Source organism: Lissotriton helveticus, chromosome 8 (assembly GCF_964261635.1).
Source record: "Lissotriton helveticus chromosome 8, aLisHel1.1, whole genome shotgun sequence".
Lineage (NCBI taxonomy): Eukaryota > Metazoa > Chordata > Amphibia > Caudata > Salamandridae > Lissotriton > Lissotriton helveticus.
The window spans coordinates 378,826,676-378,849,430 of record NC_136069.1 but is presented as its reverse complement, the minus strand read 5'-3'; the positions used below and the strand labels follow the sequence as shown (position 1 = coordinate 378,849,430).

At 48.6% G+C, this 22,755-nt stretch overlaps 1 protein-coding gene across 1 annotated transcript in view; it reads left to right on the top strand.

The window, feature by feature from the left end:
- CCDC169 (coiled-coil domain containing 169) overlaps window positions 1-22,211 on the top strand; it is a 180,831-nt gene extending 158,620 nt beyond the window's left edge. Inside the window, exons 7-8 of the mRNA XM_078656005.1 lie at window positions 910-983; window positions 21,979-22,211. Of these exons, the coding sequence (XP_078512131.1) occupies window positions 910-983; window positions 21,979-22,081 (177 nt within the window). The 3' untranslated portion in view covers window positions 22,082-22,211. The remainder of the gene's footprint in view (window positions 1-909; window positions 984-21,978) is intronic.
- The last annotated feature ends 544 nt before the right edge of the window (window positions 22,212-22,755 follow it).

Below are 22,755 nucleotides of genomic sequence, written 5' to 3'. Positions count from 1 at the left end.
GGAAGCAATACTTAAAAAAGAGAAGTGATATTCATAATTGTAAGTGGTCTAATGGATCTAATATGGACTCATCAAAACTGAGACTAGTGAAACTTAAAATGTATGTCGTCTACTCTAGAACAGACACAAAATGCACATTCTCTCTCAGGACATCATGCAAAGGAAACTCACCAAAATTATATATAGTGTGATGTCCTAAACCATAGCCACCAGGTTCCATGAATCGGAGTGGAGCAATGTCACACGAACCTCTGCACACAAGACAAACCAGCCACTGATAAGATGATTGTATGTCCTTCCAATGCCCTTCATCCACTGGACTATCGGGGATTCCTTATCCAGTTCTCAAAAGCCCGGGACAATTAGGGTCTTTAATTGGCAGGTGTCAAAAATACTGCTGAACACACCTAAGATTAGCACCACCTCACCACCATTAACACTTTCCAAAGAATGGGAATTACATAATCATAACAAAAATAATTGATTTGTCGCACAGCAAAAGTTCTATACTCAATGGACATTGGAGGCACTTGTTTTTTGTAATTACATAATCATAAACATTCATTCCGCAGTTTACCACACCACAGACACCATCTCGCATACAGTCCGCATCAATTGATTCACACATTCCAGGCAACAAGAAGCCTTTATCAAACAAATCCGAGACTTCATCACGGCCAAAACCATTTTCAATTAATACTGACTATTCACATAACATAGAAAACTTTCTGGGAGGAATGATTTCACTTTCTTTAGTAGATTTAGTGTATGAGGTTTTGTTGTTGACGAACTGAGAAGAATATGAAGCATTACGATAAAAAAAGGCTGTGTTGGTGTAAAGCCTAATTTAAGGAAAGCCCTATTGGATTTTCCGTTTGTGTTAATAAGCTTTTTAATTGATTTCTGCAGAAACTGGTGGCAAATACAACTTCTCAGAAGCAGAAAACGGATCTAACATATAGCACAAAGTACAAGTTACTAAAGTGAGTTATGCGATGCTTTGTTCATGCAGATAAAGTACAAATTATGTCGCAAAGGTAGTCCATGTCATAAAACCAATTTCAAGAATACAAAGGTTTACCTACATAGTGTATCAAACCAACTATGTTTAAAGTCTGTTTCAGGGAGTTGTGTTGCATTGTTCCCCTTTCCAAGAAGATTTAAGCCTTTAGGTATTGGGGCATCAGTCAAAATGTTATGGCTGTCCTGGCTGCCTGACTTCGAGTGCATAGACATCCTATAGACTCTACAAAGGGCAGGTAAGATATCTGCCACTGTTCCGCCTCCGTCAAACTCTTAATAGGGTCTTCGTTTTATTGCAAAATGTACCACTATTTAATGTACATGTGTTTATTTAAGTGAGATGTCATTGAATTTCGTCATAATGGAGATAAGCACTATATGTACCATCTGTGCCCTATTATGTCAAATTGGGTTCCCTGGAGGATTAATAACAGGAGCCTCTGACCTCTCTAACTGAGACAAAGCTGATCTTCCTAACAATCAGCACTCAGGGTAAGCGACAGACAGAGGGAGGGGAACACTGAAGCATCCTTCGCTCTCTGGATATGAGTGGGACTGCAGTCCAAGCTCAAGAGAAGGTGTATATGGGAAGTCAATTAAGTAGAATATGGTCTCTAACCAACAATAAACTGTAAATGTCCAGCCAAGGATAGCATGTACTCAATTTTAATAATAGCGCCTATATAAAACATTTTGCAGTATAAGCAGTTCAGGTCAAATTGATAGTACACAAAACAACACAATAACAAACCCATTACTGGTTACACAATAATAGTGTAATGAGCCAGTGATTCCACGCACAGTAAGTCAATTTCTCGTCAGGTCTAACACACAATAGAGTTGTATAGAACTAACAGCTAGATTCATGAAAGCTAATTGCGCTCGCAAAGGGCCAGATTCTGAGAATCTGGCCCTTTGCGAGCGCAATTTTTGCATTTGGGATTCATCATCCCAAATGCAAAAATCGCTATGAGCGAAATCGCATATTTGCGAGGAATTGCATTTAAGGAATCTCTATTTGAGATTCCTTAAATGCAATTCATTAACCAATTTTAAATTGCGAATTCGCAATTTCTGGCCGCTATTTACCACGAAGTCTGACTTCGTGGTAAATAGCCAAAAACGTAGAAAAAGGCACTTTAGTGCATTTTTCTCAGTTGCATGTTACACACACACATGTCCTTTGGACATGTGTGTGCGCAACACCTGTGTAAATTTGCATTTCAGGGGTGCTACAGGGTGTCCTTTGGACACCCCTGGCACCCTTGAAATCGCATCCTTATTTGCGATTAGCAAATTGCTAATCGCAAATAAGGAATAACTCCCCATTCATTCCTATGGGCCTTTAGGCCTATAGGAATGAATGGGGAGTTATTCCTTATTTGCGATTAGCAATTTGCTAATCGCAAATAAGGAAGATGTAGGAATCGCAATTTATTTTGCGATTCCTACATGAATACCGTTTTGCAAGTCCTTAATAGCGATTCCTTATGAATCGCTATTAAAGACTCGCAAAACGGGTCTTTCATGAATCTAGCTGTTAGGCCCTTGGTGAAATGCATTCAACTATCGCTGCCAAGTTTTAATTTTCACAAAGTTCTAATGAGCAGGACATTCTACTGACTGCAGACCCCAAATAGATATAGAGCAACCAGCAAATGGAAAAGACAAAGTGGAAATGGAATGCAGTAAAGATACCATGTCAGGAGTCCGCAAATAGCAACTGCTCGCAACACATTACACAAACATTGTTGATCAAAATAAAGGATTGCAAAACGTTCTTACCAATACAGGAAACTTTGTATCGATTGTGTTACTTTAAATGTGTTCAAAAACCGAAATGTTTGCAAATACAATAAACAACAAAAACCACAGAATCACCTGGAATTTCTACACAGACGTGGGTATATGATGGAGGTATGCCGAGCTCAAGGTGACAGCTCATGCTTGGGGTAACTGCACATGAGCCCCCGAGGCTCAGAGTGGACCCCCAAGCATTCTGGATGGACCTCGATGGGTAGCTAACAAACTGCTCGGCCACTTTGCTCCTTGAGGTCAAGCGGGCAACAAAGAAATTGATACAGCAAACGTCTGTGTACAGACTAGAGCGCTAACCTGTCACCACTCTCAACTACACACTCAAAAATTGTATCAATGAAATACTAATGCTCACCCTTTGGAGTATTAGTTTAGAAAGTTTAAAAATGCATCGGCTAGGCATGCTATGCTTCAGATCTTCCACGTTGTATGAGGCTAAAAGGTTTACTTTCAACAGTCAAATCACATCAAAGTTTATATGTATAATCTAAAAAGTGCATAAAGATGTAGAAAAATGAATGCTGAATTTTAGAAAGTGCTATGTAGTACATATATGTGTGGGGGGGGATAAGTAGCAGAATATTTGATGTATTGTTAGGAACTGGGTACCAAAAGACTCGGTGTGAGTAGTCCACCTACCAAGCTTTTTCTCTAAATGACTGACACCTTTTCATTTGTGGTGTGCCCCAGTGCACCTTGGGTTTTCTATTAGTAAGGGGACTTCTGGTACAGTAACAGGAGAGATAGTTGTCAATGCCTGGGTTCGTATAATTAAGAATGTGTTTATTTTCCTGGATGAATACCCATCTTGTACCCCACAAGTTTCATCTCTTATAAGGATAGATTTTCTTGTTTCTTATTCTCAGACGTAGAGTTTCTGCCTAATTCACAAAGCTTTTTCGTATGTAAATTCAGCGTAGATACACAAAATTCCTTTTAGTACAAGTATTAAGCAAAATGTATGAATCACAACACATGGCTTTGCACTCACATATGTTTTGTGTGAGTAAATCACCATCCATTGGCAGCAACTGGGCATTCCAGGACAGAAATGGCCAGAAAAGCCAGAAATACATTAGTCCAGAATGCAAAGCGGTATTTCTTGGGCAGGTCATTTTCCTACTGTGTCTACGAAGGATCCGTGAGCACAACTTATAATGCTCCTTAAAAAATCGGTTTGAAGTTCATCTTTAGACTCATCATAGAGGATGTCAGCTATCGGATTTACTATTTTATACCTGGAGGTAGGACATTTATTTTGCTAATTTTTGGAAAGTCGAGCCTCTACTCAGGTTCCTTTTCAATTACTACATTGGTTCGTTTTGAAAAGTCTCCTTTCTATAATGGTAAAAAATCTTGGAAGGAGTAATGAGTAGTTTGTGTTCCACATTCACACTACTCAGAATGATGGCATATGTAAAGAAATGCTAAGCTGAGCTTCCTTGAAAGAGAATGAATCATCTGCCTTAAGGCCCTTTCCCAGAAGAAGAAAAAGGTGAAGTGATACTTCCTTCTTGGACCTTAGTGTGACTTTTGGACACATTTGAGGTCCTTTGAGAAACATCTATACACCTGTTCGTTATCTAGGCATCTTTCTCTGTGAAGGTCCTAGAACTACCGAAGGGGTCCCCTTCACCTGGGTCTTAGTCATCCAGTGTCAACAAGGAGATGGTGAACAACTGCTTGATGTTGCTATCAGTTTTAGCGTGAAGCTTAGAAAGCTAAAAGTGTCACCTTTGGAGCAGTGATCATTCTTCCTCTACTTCCACCTCTACAGTGAGGCTTCACATGCCTTTCCGATGAGAATGACCTTTTTCCTGCACCTCAGCACTAACATCACCAATTACCGGGATGTTCTCAGGTGAAGGCCACAGGAAGCAGGACATTGCAGAGGAAGCTTCTGCCCTGACAAATCTTATCACCAGTGGTACCATTGTAAAAGGTTGCAGGTAAGGAGACGGTACAGGCGTTGCCCTCTGCAAGTGGAAACAGATTACAGAATTGTTTGTGAATGGAAAGATTACACCCCTCCCTCAGCCATCTCAAGATTCCTCCAGTAGTTCATAACACCACCACTGTTACGTTGCACTATTTGTAGGCTGCTCTGGGCCACATGAATAGTGTTATGAATATTTTAGAGGGTCACTAATAGAGCATTAAAAACGTTTACCTTTATTACTCTTGGTGAATCTCGCTGTTGCGTCTTTCTTGTTTTGTTAGCAGGTTGATTTTTGAGCGCACACAGACCTGGAAGAACACTGGCGGGTAGGAGAAAGGTCATTGAGTGACCCAAGCCTTTAAGCAAATACACATGTGAACAGTTGGGCTTAAAGATATTTGTGAAATCAAATCCGGTCAGGAATAAGCCTACCTGAGGCTTGCAAGTAGGTCCAAAACGTAGGTACAAGGACTGACAAAGTTCCACCACCAAGCCCAAGACACTTAAAACATAGTACTTTCAGTGTCCAGCTGACCACAGGAAAATACTGACATTTACTTACTAAATGAGAAATATTCACATAAAGGGACGCATTGACAATGGACAACGTTTTGAAGAATACTCTTGCATAGAAAGGGAGCAAATGATGTTTCATGAGTCACAATTTGGCATAGCTCTTTTGGGGCTCTAACCACAAGTGTAGACACCTTATTTTGGATAACCCATAAGCAGCTTAGAAAAAGATTAGGAAGCCTCAAATACAGTGGATTATAATAATCTTATTTCAAGTGTATCATGGCAGAACATGCTTGCTTCTGCTCTATGGAATTAGGAGATGCATCATCATGCTCGATATATTCACTGAAAACATCACAGAAAATGAAGTTTTGTTATCTTTGATTATAAGATCTGCATGCCTAATGTATGCTTAAAAACAGACTCAGAAATTCACAAAAGCAACACAGTTAAGGTGCAGTTATTGTTACAACATACAATCTAAAAACCACTTAAATTCGCCAGTTTTTGTTAGGTGAGCTTATTGTAACTCATGCTTCTTTCATGCAATATGATAGTGCTGTTGACATTCAACTGTGAACTGTAAAAATATTTTTTTATGAATGGCCATTGTTTCAGCGCTTTAAGTATTTTGATCATAGTGGACAATGTGTGTCCTGGTTTTTGCATACCATAATTGCAGAATTTCAGTGATTTGTGGGTTTGAACCAGAATTATAACTCAGCATTTAACAGTTTTTTCACTGATCATCTATGTTTTTTTTATCATACACTTTATTCACTACAAAACAATGTGCATGGCCTTTGGCCGCGCACAACTGGGGTAGTTGATGGTGCTGCCCTGGGACCAAGCCCTTAGCCACCCCACCATGGGTGTTCAGTCCCACTGCACAGAACCCCCGTTGTGCACAGCCTTTGAGCCTCCCTCGTTGTCATTTTTAGGTCTCTCCTACCATTGCAGCGCATGCGCTGCACACTCGGCGAGACTTATATATTAATAGAGGAGATTTCAGAAGGGGACCTGAAGCCCCACCCATCATTTTCATCGGCTGGCGTCACTATTTATGCTAAACTGTGGCTTGCCATTGGAAATGAGTTTTTTTTGTTGCCATCATTTCCACTTTTCGTCCGGCCCATCCGGACAGGATCGTCTGCTTTGCGGCTATCGCGAAGCAATTGCTTATCTTTAGGAGAATAGGGGTCCATTTGTTTTCACTCAGCCGCATGTTTATTTTTGCATCGCGCTTTCATTTAACCCCTCCCATGCTCGTGACGGAAACGTTCCGTCACGAGCCTCGGATGGGCTGTGATGCTGTAAAACGTTCCGTCACGGCCCCGCCACCGCGCCTGCGCGGCGCTGATTTCGCGCCTGCGCGACGCGTTCTATTGAGCGGGCGGGGCCGTGACGGAACCGTTCCGTCACAAGCACAGCTCACCCGCGTGCCGTGACGGAGCGGTTCCGTCACGAGCACGGGACCGCCGCGCCGCCCCGCCCCCTTAGCGCTGCGGCGGAATAGCCGCCGCAGCGAAGGGGTTAAAGTGAAAGAGTGATGCAAATATAAACAAGCGGCTGCCTTCCCGCAATGGCAAGTGCTTGTTTGTCTTGTACAATTACAGAAGGATCGAAAATCGATTTTTATTCCTTGACAGTGCTCATTTTTGCAGCACAAATCCCCCCACATTAAAATATCCCCTGCTTTCATGGTAATCATATATTATATTGTATGTATTTCTTCAGTTTTGTATGGTACGCCCCAACTACCCCTTCGCAGCGCTGACCTTCGGGATGGGTGTAAGTAACAACGCGATGATCTAAGATTCGGGGCACGCTCCTTCACCTGAAGCCATGCGAGGGCAGCGAGGGGTACAGCACGGCGGAGTGTGCACGGACCAAACATTTTAAGGATGAAATATATTTTCGATCATTTTATTTTTATCAGTATCAGGAAATCTTCTTCAAGCCTTCGGTTGGCGGCGCAGACGGAAGCAGTTGCAAAACACGGGGCGTTGGTGGTGGAGGGTGCAGTGTGCAATTTGTTGAGTGAATGTTTCACACGAATGCAGCGCAAGGCTCTGAAGTACCCGGTCCACCCACACACCCCTTTGCTTCTGCCGCTGTGTAAATTAAATATGTGTGGAGTTCATATATTTTTCATTACATATAATTTTAAGGTACATGTGCTTCGTATATTCACAGCGTTATCCATATAGTGGTGATAACTCACGCGCCTTCAAATGTTTGGAAAAACGATGACTTCTTCGCCTCTACTGATGTTTCATTATAAACAGTAATCTGAAGTTGTAACCTGCATGGCGCCTCTACACGGTTCATGAAGTGCACTGACCCTGACCCTGCTTGCAGGCCAGGTCGCCCCCTACCGCCGAACAGCTCCACCTGTTCACCGCCCGCTGCTGCCCAGAGCACGAGTTCGCACCTGCTGTGCCCTGTGCCCTGCTATCACTGCTGTGTCTTGTGGTTTGTTTCAATATGTAATTCCTCCTTGTAATTCTGTGTATTTTGCCATATTGAACCATTTTTGTCAAGCTCATTTGCTCGCATCTCTTCCCCCCACCTCCCTTCTTGCTCTTTTCCCCGCTTTTCCCGCCGTTGCCCCTACGGCCACGCCCCCTCGCAGTCCAGCTCCCGCCTCCCAGCTGCTCCTCCCTCCCTCCCAGCCTTAAAATGGCGGCCGCCTTCCGTGCCTGACCCGCGTCCAGCGCCAGAACCCCTGGACCCAGCGCACGCCACAACGCCAGACTCCGATACGACGCCAACACCCTCCATGCTCTCAACACCGGCCGAGTCCACCGCTGCTTCCAGGCCGCCCCGAAACGCACCCACGGCCCTTCTCCTGCCACGCCTGCAACTTCACCTGCGACAGGACCGCCAAACCACCAAGGACCGGACCCAACCACCTTCGCTGCATTCTCCTCAACACCCGCTCCGCACGCAAACACGCCGTCGAGCTCTGGAACCTGCTCGACAACTCCACCCCAGGCGCTGCCTTCCTCACCGAGACCTGGTGAAATGACACCTCGGCACCCGACATCGCCATAGCCATCCCGGACGGCTACAAGATCATCCGCAGGGATCGCACTAACGGAATTGGAGGAGGCTTAGCCATCGTCCACAAATCCTCCAGGTTTACACCCACGCAGACGACTCACTCAACTCCGCCGAACGCCTGCACTTCCGGATCCACACTGACACCAACACCATCCTCAGAGGAACACTCATCTATAGACCCCCCGGGCCCTTTTCAGCGACTCCATCGTCGATCTCGCCAGCACCCACGCACTCTCCTCCACGGACTACATTCTCCTCGGGGACCTGAACTTCCACCTCGAGAACAACAATGACGCCAACTCAACCAGCCTGATCGCCAACCTAGGCCTCCGACAACTTGTCACCGAACCCACCCACCCCGCCGGCCACACGCTCGACCCCGTCTTCTCCACTAGCACCCATGCCGTCTTCGACCACACCACCGAACTCCACCGGACCGACCACCGCTGCATCCACTTCACCTTCAAGAAACCAATCACGCACCACTGCACCCAACTGCTGCGCTGCTGCTTCTGGAGCAAAGTCACCGCAGACCAGCTGACCTCCACCCTTGCCCAGAACACACCCACTGACCCCACCGACCCAGGCGCCGCCGCCCGGAACCTCAGACAGTGGATCGATGACTGCACCAACACTCTCGCCCAGCGCAAGAAACTCTCCAACAAAACTCCAGCAAGAAAGCCACCTGGTTCACCGAAGAACTCCAGACCTCCAAAGTACATGCCGGAAACTGGAGAAGAAATGGCTCCATGACTGCACTCCAGACAGCCACGCAGCCCACAAGGACACCACCCGCCGACATCACCAAGTCATCAGAACAGCCAAAAGAGCTTGCTTCAAAACCCACCTGGACAACAACGCACATGACAGCAAAGAGCTTTTCAACATAGTGAAGAAACTCTCCAAACCCAATGCCAACACCAACGACATCCCGCCCTTGCATTATCTGTGCGACTCACTGGCCACCTTCTTCCATCGCAAGATCACGGACATCCACGACAGCTTCAACACCTCGACTGCCCCAACCACGGCAGACCCCACCCCGAACGCCACCTACACCAACCAACTGACCTCCTGGTCCCACGTCAGCGATGACGAAACACGCAGGGTCATGAACTCCATCCACTCAGGATCTCCGTCAGACCCCTGCCCTGCCCACACCACATATTCAACAAAGCAGACGCAACCATCGCACCCCAACTACGGAAGGTCATCAACATCTCCTTCGACACAACGACATTCCCGGAAAGCTGGAAGCACGCCGAAATCAACGCCCTACTCAAGAAGCCCAAGGCGGACCCCTAGGACCTCAAGAACTTCCAGCCCATCTCCCTGTTCATTTTCTCAGCAGAGGTCATCGAGAAAATCACCAACATGCAGCTGACCCACCACCTCAAAGACAACCACATCCTAGACCCATCCCAGTCCGGATTCAGACGAAACCACAGCACTGAGACTGGCCTCATCGCCGCCACAGACGACATCAGACGCCAACTAGACAATGGCGAAACTTCAGCCCTCATCCTCCTGGACCTGTTAGCCGCCTTCGACACGGTCTGCCACCGCACACTAAGGACACGCCTCCAAGAAGCCGGAATCCAGGAGTAGGCCCTGGAATGGACCACGTCCTTCCTCTCCGGCACAACCCAGAGAGTCCGCCTCCCACCCTTTCGATCCGAAGCCACCGACATCATTTGCGGAGTACCTCAGGGATCATCCCTCAGCCCGACCCTGTTCAATGTCTACATGGCCCCCCTCGCACAAGTGGCCCGCCAGCACGACCTGAACATCATCTCCTATGCCGATGACACCCAGCTCATCCTCTCCCTCACCAAGGACCCGCACACAGCCAAAACCTACCTCCACGAAGGCATGAAGGCCGTCGCCGAGTAGATGAAGAGCAGCCGCCTGAAACTGAACTCGGACAAGACGGAGGTCCTCATCCTCGGCCCCACCCCCTCTGCCTGGGAAGACTCCTGGTGACCGACCACACTGGGAACAGCACCAACACTCACGGACCACGCACGCAATCTAGGTTTCGTCCTCTATTCTTCCCTCTCCATGTCTAAGCAGGTCAGCGCCATCTCCTCCTCCTGCTGCAACACCCGCCGCATGCTCCGCAGGATCTACAAGTGGATCCCGACTGAAACCAGAAGGACGGTGGCCCTAGTCCTCGTCATCAGCAGACTGGACCAAGGCAACGCACTCTACGCAGGAATCCCGATCAGACACCTACAACGACTGCAACGCATCGGCCTGCCTGATCCTCAACATCCCTCGGCACAGCCACATCGCCCCCCACCTAAGAGACCTGCACTGGCTCCCCGTCGACAAGAGGATCCCCTTCAAGCTCCTCACCCATGCACCCAAAGCACTCCAAAACACCGGACCAGTCTACCTGAACAACAGACTCAATTTCTACACCCCCGCCCGCCAGCTACGCCTGCCTCGCCCTCGCCACCGTATCGGGCATCCAACGAACGACCTCTGGCGGCAGATCCTTCTCCTTCCTCACCGCCAAGACCTGGAACACCCTCCCCACCCATCTGCGGCAGAACCAAGACCTGCTCACCTTCAGAAGGCTCGTTAAAGCCTGGCTCTTCGAGCAGTAGCAGCCCCCCACCAGCGCCTTGAGACCCTCACGGGTATGTAGTGCGCTTTACAAGTTCAATGATTGATTGATTGATTGATCCTGCAGAAGCGTGCTCGGATCCAGGGGCTGAGAGCTCTCTGCTCTCATAATTGAAACATTCCTGCATGTTTGCTCATGAGTACTATTTTTCGTAGTAAATTAGCTTTGCGAGCCCTTTGCAGTCTTTAGGCAGCCCCCTCAGTATCCCACCTTTCTAATTCCTTTACGCGCGACCAGGCATCCCGGATATGCCGAGACAATCCCTGTTTTTCTGCCGTAAGTCCCGGTAAATTTCACTGAATTTGGTATATGTTTCAGTTTTCGGACAGCGGACAGAGTCAATAGCTCCACTGCAGGATTTGTTAGCGACCCTTCTCCGAATAGATCGATCAGCAAAGATTTTCTAAGTGTTTTTGTCACATATGAAAAGACCACCAGAACATAAGTATAATGTACTCGCCGTAAGATTATAACACAGAATTCTCGAAAGGATATAGATATGCGATCTACGTGTACAAATTCAAAATTGTGATAAATTGTGCCTAATGTGCACAACAAACTAGGGAGATGCTCACGCATGCTATCACTGTGCCCATCAGGGCCTGGTCTCTCTGTGCCCACCAGTGTGTCCTTCTTGCATTACCTCCATGGTGGGTCCCTCACACTTCTCAGCGATGATGGGCACATGCTGATGAGCTTTTCAGGGGTCAACAGTGGGTAAAAGACATTGTCATTTACAACGCAATTACTTGATTAATGCTTCACGAAGGGGAAAAAAACCAGTAACATTTTCAATATTAATAGCACAGATCATGTCATTGCGAGACCTATTGCTTTGTAAATGCTTGTTTTCCCTGCTTGTCTTTCTCTCACATTCCTTTTTTAACCCTTTGTGAAAGTTGCAAATGAAATCCGATTTACCAAACTTTTTTTTTTACAAAATGGCAGCACAATACACTTCTGATATTTTTTGTGACCTACCTCCACAGCTGTCAAGATGATGTGTGTCGCAAACCACCTTGTTTTCTATGTTTTTTTCTGAGTCACCTCTACTACTGTCATAGGATCAGACACTCATTATACTGCCTTCCCTTTCCTGTGGAATCTTTTTTCCTTAGCATGAAAGTAATGATATATATAACCCACATAACAAAACAGAGCAGGGAAAACCTCCAACAATACATTGTTCGGCCACTAAAAGGAGACAGATCACAATGAAAAGAAAATGAATTTCTAGATTATTGATATTGGGAGGAGACATCAGTGTAATACTTAATTTCAAAACTAGATCCCACATGAAATCGATGTGGTATATGAATAAGATAGTCATTAGCATTTAAGACACACATGTTTTACTGCCCTCGTACCTCATGTCAGTAATTGAGAATCTATTTTGCACATAGATGTTATGTTATCAGAACATGCGAATATTGCATACCTTTAGTTCTGTTTGTCTTTTAAAGCACAACTGTTACGTTATACTGTGTGTAGGCTGCTTTGGGCCTAGTGAATAGTATGTACCATTGGCTAGACTGCTCTCCTGCATTCAGTCTACCCATGGCCTCACTGTGACATTTCGGCATCTAATCATTTTTCAGAAATTGCCAGCTTTTTTGACACTTTATTAAATACACGTGACCCTAAATAGCCCCATCAACTCCTCCATGTTTGTTTTGGTTGAATGTAGGTTTTAGCATTTCTAGTTCACTTACGAGCACTTTTGAGGACTGGATTGCTGTGTCAGACATCAGCAGTTAGTCAGTGGCCTGTCATATCCTTTCTTTAATTTTTTTTTTATTTAGAAAAAGAAACTACTGTTGATAAAATGCTCACTTTTTAGGCCTCGCCCCGGGCAGCTTAAGCTGCCTGGTGTGAGAGCTTTAATCATTAATGCATCAAACAGGAGTATAAAGAAGTGTAGACAGTGGGCTTTGGGTGAGCCCTCTTCAACCTATTGGGTTTCATGTTTTTCATGATGTGTCATTACCTGTATGGGCTGCCTGACGAGGACATGGTATTTTGAGGATGATTGCTTCAAGTTGTCCTTTAGTTAAATAACAGATACAACATAACAGAATTTGAAACTGAGCCTTAGTGTGTTTTCTTTGATTCACTTACTTTATTGGCACAACAACGTTTTAACTGCGGGGGGCGTGGCTTGGCCGCTGCTGGGAATGGACGTGTGAGCTCCGAGCTCCGTCATGGCCTTCCCGTTTATCCTGTGATTTAGCCCCTTCGCTGGCCCTGCTGGCCGGGGCTTGACCACATCCCTGCCCGCGACTTATCGGGCTCTCCCTGGAGCGGAGAGGCTGTCCCGGCGCGAGCTCTCCGGCGCGGCGCCGGCCATTTTGAAGCGGCCTGGGTGCTCGGCTGCATCCCCGACCTCGGCTGGACGAGCGGCCGACCTGCGGAGCGAGCTGCCCGGCCGCCGACCACTGCGAGGGTCGGTGACATCACGACCGGAGCTCCGGCAGCGGAGGACGGGCGGCCCAGCGGGTGCGCTGGGACATAGAAGGCTAGTGGAGCCCGGGAACTGAGGGGCCAGGCCGGCACAGGCGACAGCGGGGGCTTCTTTGACCTGAACCCGGGGCACCCAGCTAGACTTTGGGAATCGACGACAGGCGGAAGGCGCCTTGCTGCCCGGCTGCTTCCCTGATTGACCGCCGCGGACTTTGGCGGTGAGTGCCCCGAGGGGGCAGCGTGGGGGATCTCCGAAGTGCCTGGGGCCTGGGGGGCCCTGCAGGGAGCTGTCGACGTGGGCGCTGCTGCCCCGAGGAGGCTGCTGGCTGGGCAGCCAGGTCCAGCGCCCTGGGACTGGTGCTGGTCTGGTGCACTGTAGCGCTGACCCCCTCTGGCCGAGACTGGGACCCTCGACGTCCAGGGGACTCACGTACTGCCGGCAGGCAGACTTCCTGCTGTGGGGTGTTGGGCCCGGTGCCCCCTGCATTGTGGCGGACGCGCCACAGGAAGCGACCCTGCAGCTGAGGGCCCGCCAACGCGTCTTGCGCTCTCGGCGACATAATTTTGGAGGGCACTCTACGCCTGCGGCCGGCGATCGCCATGGGGAGATGCCAGAAGCCCCCGACGGAGGTGGAGGAGGGGAGCGGCATGCAGCCAAGGCTCTACAGTGGACATAAGCTCGACCCCGGGCCTGCCACAGGGCCAATTGGAACAGATTTTGCAGGCCATTGCCGATACCAGGGAGGCATTGCGCCAAGACATCGGACAGGTGTCCACGAGCCTGGGGCTCCTAAGGGCGGACCACGGTAAGCTGGCGGACCGGGTCAAGCAAGCAGAGATTCGAGTGGACGCACTGGAACCGGCGACCAAGGTGACTGATGCTGCGTTGGGGGAGCTGCGACACAGGGTGTACCTACTGGAGCAGAGGGCGGAGGATGCGGAGGGGCGCAACCGCCGCAACAATATACGCGTGGTTGGCCTGCCCGAGAAAATTGAAGGGGCGGACATGCTGGGCTACCTGGAGCCCTGGCTGCGCGACGTGGTGGCTCCGGAGGGTCTGACCCCGTTCTACACTTTGGAACGCGCTCACCGAGTACCCGCTCGACCTCCTGCTGAGGGCCGGCCGCCACGACCGGTGGTGGCGCTCTTGCTGCATTACAAGGACCGTGACCTTATTCTACGGAAGGCGAGGGCGCTAGGCCCCTACCGGGTGGACAACGCTCAGGTCTCCTTCTACCCGGATTACTCGTTTGAGGTCCAGAGGCAGCGCTCCACCTTTCTGGCAGTCAAGAAAGCTCTGCGAGAGGAGGGGGTCTGTTACTCTCTTTTATTTCCTGCCCGCCTGCGGATTATGATGGATGGTAAATCCTCCTTCTACAATTCCCCGGATGAAGTTTGGGACTGGTTGGAGCTCTACAAGGCTGGTGCGGATGGTCGTCCCGAATCTGGGGAGCAGCGGAGGATGGCGCAGCGGCCCAGGCGGACCAGGAGACCCAGGAGGCGACCGCCGAAAGCTGGGACGCCATCTGTCTCGCAGACGGCGCTGGAGCGCAAGGAGGCCCTTCGGGCGGTCTCAACTATTTCCAAGGCGGTGGCTTCGACATCTGCAGTGGAGACGGGCTCTCAAGAGGGCTCCGAGGAGGTGGTGTCGGAGGAATCGGGTGCTGGTGGTTCCGGGCCGCCTCATGTCACGCCTGGGACAGCTGATGGCTTGTTGGACGAATAATCCTCTGGACCCGCCGTGCTGGTATTGTATTTGCAGCCGGACCTTTGTCTGGGCTTGGGGTGGAGGCATGCGGCTTGGGTGAGCGGAGAGCTGTGTTGTTGCGGAGGGACTGCCTTCCGCCGTTGGTGATTTCTACCTCTGCAGGGGTGGGGATGTGGGGCATTTGGGGTACATTGGGGAGGGCCAACCAGGTGACACGGGCAGCTCGCTGTCTGTTGGACGTAGAGACAGGCCACCCTCCCTATCTCACACCTATTGTGGGACTCTGGTAGTTACCGGAGACTGTTATACTTGGGATATTGACTTTTGGATAGGACTCTACTGTTTGGGGCCTATTCTGGGGATGGGTGGGACATGGGATTGTTGGGCGGTTTTCCAGGGCTGGTTTTGGGAGGTTGTCAGTGTGCCTAGACTTTTATCTTTCGTCCAGACTGTCTTTGTTGCTCTGAATGGGGACCCTACCTGAACTAAAGTGTGTGACCTGGAATGTGCGGTGACTGAACTCTATGCTGAAACGCCACAGGGTGCATGCGTATCTTGTTCGGAGGGGGATTCAAATAGCCTTTCTGCAGGAAACGCATATTGACCAGACGGAGGGGCGGGCTTTACAGCGCAGGTGGCGGGGACAGCTGTTCTATACGGTCTATTCAGCTTTTGCGAGGGGGGTTCTGATCTGGGTGCGGGCCGGGGTCCCTTTCCAACCTTTGCAGACATTGCTTGATCCTGAGGGGAGGTTTGTAGCTGTACAGGGCCACCTGGATGGGAGAGACGTGACTCTTTGCAGCGTCTACGTCCCAAATGTGGAACAACCTGCCTTTTTTTGCGCGACTATCAGGGAAACTGGCGACAGTACTGGCCAACACGGTCTTGATGGGGGGGGACTTTAATTCTGTACTGGATGTGGAGTTAGACAGGTCTCACCCTCCTTTGGCGCAGGCGGCAGCACACAGACTGGCGAAGAGTAGGGGAGAGTGGCAGAGTAGCTGAGGCCTGGTTGATGCATGGCGGACCCAACACCCGACAGAGAAGGATTTTTCGTTCTATCCCCCCCCACACGCGCTTCATGTTCGCCTTGACAGCTTTCTGTGCTCGCCGGATGTTCAAAGCTTGGTTCGCCACAGTGAATACTTGGCTAAAACAATTTCTGACCATAACCCTTGTCTAGTAGTGGTCCAATGGCTGCGGCAACGCCAGGCTATACCGACCTGGCGGTTGAACCCGCTGGCATTGGAGGATGCGGTGTTTAAGGCCGAGGTGGGCAATGGGGTGGAAGGCTACTTTGCTGCTAACGCGGACACTGCCTCCAGTAGAGCATTAGAGTGGGACGCCTTTAAGGCGGTGGTTCGGGGAGTCTGTATTTCGGCTACCGCGGGAGTCCGTAAGACTCTTCTGCAGGACGTTACGCGGAGTGAGGATCGTTTGCGCGAGGAGGAGCGGCGTCACCACATGGCCCCTGACGCTCGTGCGGCGGTTTCTGCTGCGCGGGAGGAAGTGGCGACGGAGAAGCTGCGCTGTTTCGATTATAAAGAGTTCCTGACCCGGGCTCATGCCGAGCGCGACAAGGTGGGCTCCCTCCTGGCCTGGCTGGCCGAGCCGTGGACCCGCGGTACCCCGATTGTGGCTCTGACCACTCCGGCTGGGAACGAGGTTTACACCCAGTCGGAGATCAATGACCAATTTTTGACATACTATGCGCGCCTCTATAGGAGCGAGATGCCGTGTGTGCCGGAGGAGCTGGATGGGTTTCTCCAGGCGGCGCGACTCCCCCGGGTCGACCCCCCGCATGCGGATCGCTTGGGCGGAGACATCTCTGAGGGAGAAATTCGAGTCGCCATTAAACACATGGCTCGTCGTAAGACCCCTGGCACGGATGGGCTGCCGATCGAGTTTTATGCAGCCTACGCGGATATATTGATACCGCGCTTACTGACGGTTTATCGGGAGGCCTGGGAAACCGGGGTCCTACCTGCGACTGCTCGAGAGGCCTTGATAATCCCCTTACTGAAGCGGGGCGGCGAAGCTAGCTCACGCTCGGCCTATCGTCCACTGTCCATGCTTACGACGGACTATAAGATCCTGAGTAAGGTTCTTGCGACGCGGCTACTGGCTCACATGCGTGCCTTGGTGCATTCAGACCAAGCAGGCTTTATCCCCCAACGCACTACAGCCACCTGTGTGCGCCGGCTGCTTCGGGTTATGGGGGGCAACGCTGCTGGTTTGCCGGGTGCCGCTGTCTTGTCGACCAACATTGAGAAGGCGTTCGACAGCGTCGAGTGGCCGTATCTACTTCGAGTGCTGGAGGCCTTCGGGTTGGGCGAGCGGTTTGTGAAGTGGACTGCCCTGCTTTATGCTGCGGCCACAGCTCGGGTCAGGACAGGAGCTACCATCTCTGCTCCATACGGAGTGGGGCGGGGGACCCGGCAGGGATGTTCCCTGTCCCCGCTCCTGTTCGCGCTCGCCATAGAGCCCCTAGCTGCTCATGCCCGTATGGGCCAAGCATATGAGGGCCTTCAGCTGAGAGGCGACACACACTACATATCCCTCTATGCCGACGACTGCCTACTGTTTTTGGCCGATTGTCGGGGCTGAAGGTCAATTGGGGGAAATCCTGCCTCTTTCCGTTGGTGCCGGGGGCGGACGACTCCTAACCGGAGGGTGAGCTGCAATGGGAATTCCATTGCCTCCCTTATCTAGGCACGCACATATACCGATCACCTCTGGACCTCCTGGAGGGCAACATTGAAAGAGCGATCCGGAGCCTACGTGGCCGCATGGGATTCTGGCGGACGCTTCCGTTGTCGGTCGCAGGGCGAGTGGCGTTATTAAAGATGGTGGCACTACCCCGTCTATTATACTTGTTCCGCACGTTGCCGATCTGGATCCCGACCTCGGTTTTCACCAGACTTCGCTCTTTAATTACTGAGTTCATTTGGGGAGCGGGCAGGAGGCGTGTGGCGCTGACCACGTTGATGCGCCCCAGATCAGACGGGGGACTAGCAGCCCCCGATTTTGAATGGTACTATCTGGCGGCACAGCTACAGTGGCTTACCCAAGCAGTGGCTTTGGAATTCCGAGGCCCAGAGGGGGCCGCAGGCGCCATCCTCCCGAGATACGTTATTTCTTTTATAATTCTGGGCCAGAAGTTGGACCTTTCCCAGCTTACAGGGGAGGAGCGGACGATTAGAAACTGCTGGCTGCGATGCCATAGGCGGTCCAGCATTGCTCGCCCTTATGCTCCCGAGATCCCACTAGGGATGTGCACCGCCTTCCCACATGGGGGGGATTGGTCTGCGCTGGCGACCTGGGAGGAACTTGGCCTGCAAATGATCGGTGATTTGTATAAAGAGGGATCACTGCTCTCGTTTCAGGAGCTGCACGACGCTTACGGCCTCCCGAGGGGGGACTATCTGTTGCATGCCTCGCTGGTGGCCGGTATCCGGAGTCATTGGAAGAAGGGCCTTTCTGAACCGCCGACATCTGCGGGCTGTCAGTATGTGGTCATGGCGGCTGGCACTCACAAGGCCATCACCTGCCTCTACCGGAGACTGTCGACTGCGCCGTTGCAGCCCCTGGATGGGCTGAGAGCCAAGTGGGAGGGGGATATCGGGCGACCGATCCCTGAGACGGCGTGGCCGCAGCTTTTGCGGCGAGCGTGGAAGGGCACTAGGAATGCCAGGTTCCAGCTGGTCCAGTTTTTCTCCCTTCACCGTGCATACTTGACGCCGGCTAAGATCTCGCGATATTTTGAGGGCGCATCCTCACTCTGCCCCAGATGTGGTGTAGAGGACGCGGATTTTGCCCACATGTTATGGTCTTGTGTAAAGCTCACTGATTACTGGGAAGCGGTGGTGGCCTGCCTGAAGGCTGTCACGGATCGGCACATTGAAGCGGACATGGGCGTCTGCTTACTGTTGTGGTTCCCTCATACCCCCCGCACTCGCATTACCAGCAAATTCTATGATTTGGGCCTGATATTAGCCAAACGAGAGATCACCATGCATTGGAAGTCTAGCCGGGGCCCCAGTTACTCGCGATGGTGGTCCGCTCTGGAGCGGTGGGCGAAGGCAGAGAGCGCATTGCGGCTGCGACAGGCCAGGCGGCTAGATAACGACAGGGTGTTAGAGTCAGCGAGAGCATGGGAGGCCCTAGTGACCGCACTCCAATTGCCAGAGAATGACCAGAGTGAGGATGGCGAGATAGCGACACCATAGGGTGGCTCTGCTGTGAGGTTCCCCGTTCCCGGTGCAATACACCACTGTATTATGTAACGACGGAGATCCCGGGGGTTCGGGTCCCCCGTTGAGGGGCACTACCTACCTCCTCCCCTCGACTGGGTTGGGGAAATGACTGTCTGTTGTTTATTAGCTACTAAGAGAGTCGAAGCTGGCGCACTGACCAGGGGGGTGGGATCCGGGGAGGGGGCGGTTACGGGATTGTTATCGTTAATGGCATCTGATCAAGTAAGGTGCGGTTCTCCTGTATAATCGGATGTTACTGCATAAATTACTCATTGTATTGCACTGATTTGACCTGATATGCCAATAAAAATTGTTTTTACAAAAAAAAAACAACGTTTTAACTGCTGATGTAAAGCTTTATTGTTTACGGTCTGGATGCTGAAGCCTATAACAAAATAAGAGCACTGTGCTATTAAAAATTTTTCCTTGAGCATCCATTTGTTTTACTTTGCTGCCTTGATAGCATGTTGTTGGATGTACTGTTTTTGTTCACAAAATAAAGATGAGGTTCCGCCTAAGCTTTTTTTTTTTCAAAAATTGGCTTATTATTGACATTCGCAATAATATAACAGAAACGTAACTACAATGGCATTTGTTATCCATCCATATTTAAACTCATAGAGCCTTCTTTAAATATTCATACACGTTTGTGGCATAATTTTTTTTACTTATCCAGTTGTGGATGGTTCAGAGGTCATATTATGCCAATCGCTGTTGTCAGGCTGATATAGTATTTGTTCATCACCCTATTTCCTCCCTATATTGTTGTCAATTTTCTCAAACCTTTCTATGTTTTTGAAGCATCTCCTAGCTTCATAAATGGGTAGTTCAAAAGTGCAGCATTTGTCGAGCTCTACCTTCTTTTTGTGGTAATGGAAGTCTAGATTACTCTAATTGCGGGCAGTGTTTCTCTAAGGACCAAAAATAGTCTCAGTTGGGTCATTTAGTAGCATAAGAATACTTCTTTGTCTGTGATAGTAGGAGGGCCATTTATTGTGTGTAGATCAATTGCGTGACCTGTTGTAATATGTTGTTAATAGCTTTCTAAAAAGGGCAGATAATTCTACGCTCCCATGTTGTATGTAGGAAGTCACCATCTCCAGCCCAACATCACAGGCATGTCCGGTCAGGGCTGCGCTGCATTCACCAGAAGCATTGCTCAGTCAATTACATACTGTGTACATAGCAAAAATACTGTGCAGATAGCAAAAATGTGTCAAGCTACACGTAGTAGATATTTCGGTTTCCCTGGTTGCCATTAAGCCAAAAGACCAGTCTTTGTCCTCCAACTGAAGCAGATCTGATCCCAAGGTAGTCTTCATTTCTCACAGATATCGTAGGAGTTAATGGTGAGATATTTGTACAGTAACAATATTTGTCCCTTCACAGACATTTGGGAGATGGTCAAGTTGGCTTCAAGTGTGCTAAATTCAGTCTGTAATGGACCTACGCGTTGTTAAAGATGCAACACAAACACCGTACCGTTGTCAAAATTATAACAGTGCATGTTTGTGGTTTTCTTTAACAATGCTATGAATTGTAAGAAAATCATCTCCACAATGCTCTAATAGCACAAGCACATAAATATCAGACAAAAATGTTCTTAAATCCTTACATACCCAATCTACCATATCTAACCTATCATAACAAACTTACCATAGCTAACCTCCTTTACCCATCTACCACACCTAGAACACTTAACTACCATATTAAGCTAACCATAACTACCTACCACACCTAGCCTATCACATCTAGCCTTCCTACTATACCAAATTTAAAACGCCTAAACTATAACAAACCATAATTTTGATATCTACTTACATATGTGCCAACTATACCTGCCTACCATACATACCTACCATACTGATCGTACATACCAAACATACATTCTTAACCTACTTTGCCAACTTCCTATCAATACCTATATGTACTTACCATACCTAACCTAGATATGTAACTTACCATGCGTGCCATACCTAACCTCCCATACCCATCTTACTATCATACTTATATGCATCAACCATACTAACATACTATACCCAAATTACCATAAATATACCACCACCCTGCAGTGTGTATATCTTACACGTGTCCTGAAGTGGTGATTTTGTGAACATTAAATTATAAGAGAATGAATGCGATGGTCTTCATACAAAGAGGCTTTTATTAATCAAATGAGCAGGTATTACTCGATTATACGTTCAAAGTTATTTCAAGATGAGGCTGATTGAGAAGTTGTTAGACCTACAGAAAGATAAAAATGATGTAGTGCTTTAGCAAAATGTTATGACACGTTTCATTAGAAAAACATTTATTCAGACAACTTATTGTCAACAAATCTGAGTTAACGTTTTAATAGAAATTTATTATTTCGAAATGTTAAACTGAAATGTCAGAAAGCATAATAACACATAGTTTTCTTAAAGGTAGCATTGCCAGCAAATGTGAATTTTCTCCTGAAATAATTGTCAATTCAATGTGAATTCTGTTTTTTAATTTAAAGCTGTTGCTTGCATGGTACAACATAAATGATGACATTCTCTTTTTAACTTTATTTCAGAGGGGTGTCTAATATCCCACCAAATCAGGTGATATTAAATTCCCGAAAAGGACCAATTAAAAATACAGCTGGAGTGAAAAATCTTCCCAAAATAGAACACTGACTTGAGAAATTGAGGAAGAGCTGGTTTTGTGGTGTTCATGTATGTGTGATATGTGATGGGCTAGTGTTTTATTGTATATCCTCTTAAAATATTGAATGTTCTAATACTTTGGAATTTCTATACAAATACATTTTGCTTTCAGCAGTTTCTTTGTTTTCAGAGTTGTTAATTAGGAAGACTATATTCCAAGACAGTTTAAAGAACTAAAGCAATAGACAAGCAGAATAGGTATCAATGGTACTTGAAATGTATTCATCTTTGGGCCTATATTCTCAAAGAGGCTTGGAAACACTTTGGGGAATGAAAAAGGTAAACAGAATAAGCATTTGTAAAGCCAATAGGTATCGCCTTTGGGACCTATTGGCTTTGTCAATAATCTTCACCTATAAGGAACAGCATCCCCAATGCTGTGCAGAATGACTAAATAATACAAAAATAAAGCATTTGGCTCAGCCATCCACGTTGTGCACTATGCACACGCCTACAAAATGATGTCACTTTAAAAACAAATCTTTTTAGTTACCAATGTGCTGGATTGGTACCTAAAAAAATGTGCAAAAGCATTGTTGTTCCTCATGTGAAAGCGGAAAGCCACACAGTCAGAGCGGCCGGAGAGGAAAGCAACATGAGGTACGGGGCAGAAGTGACACAGGTGGGTACGGGTGGAAACAAAA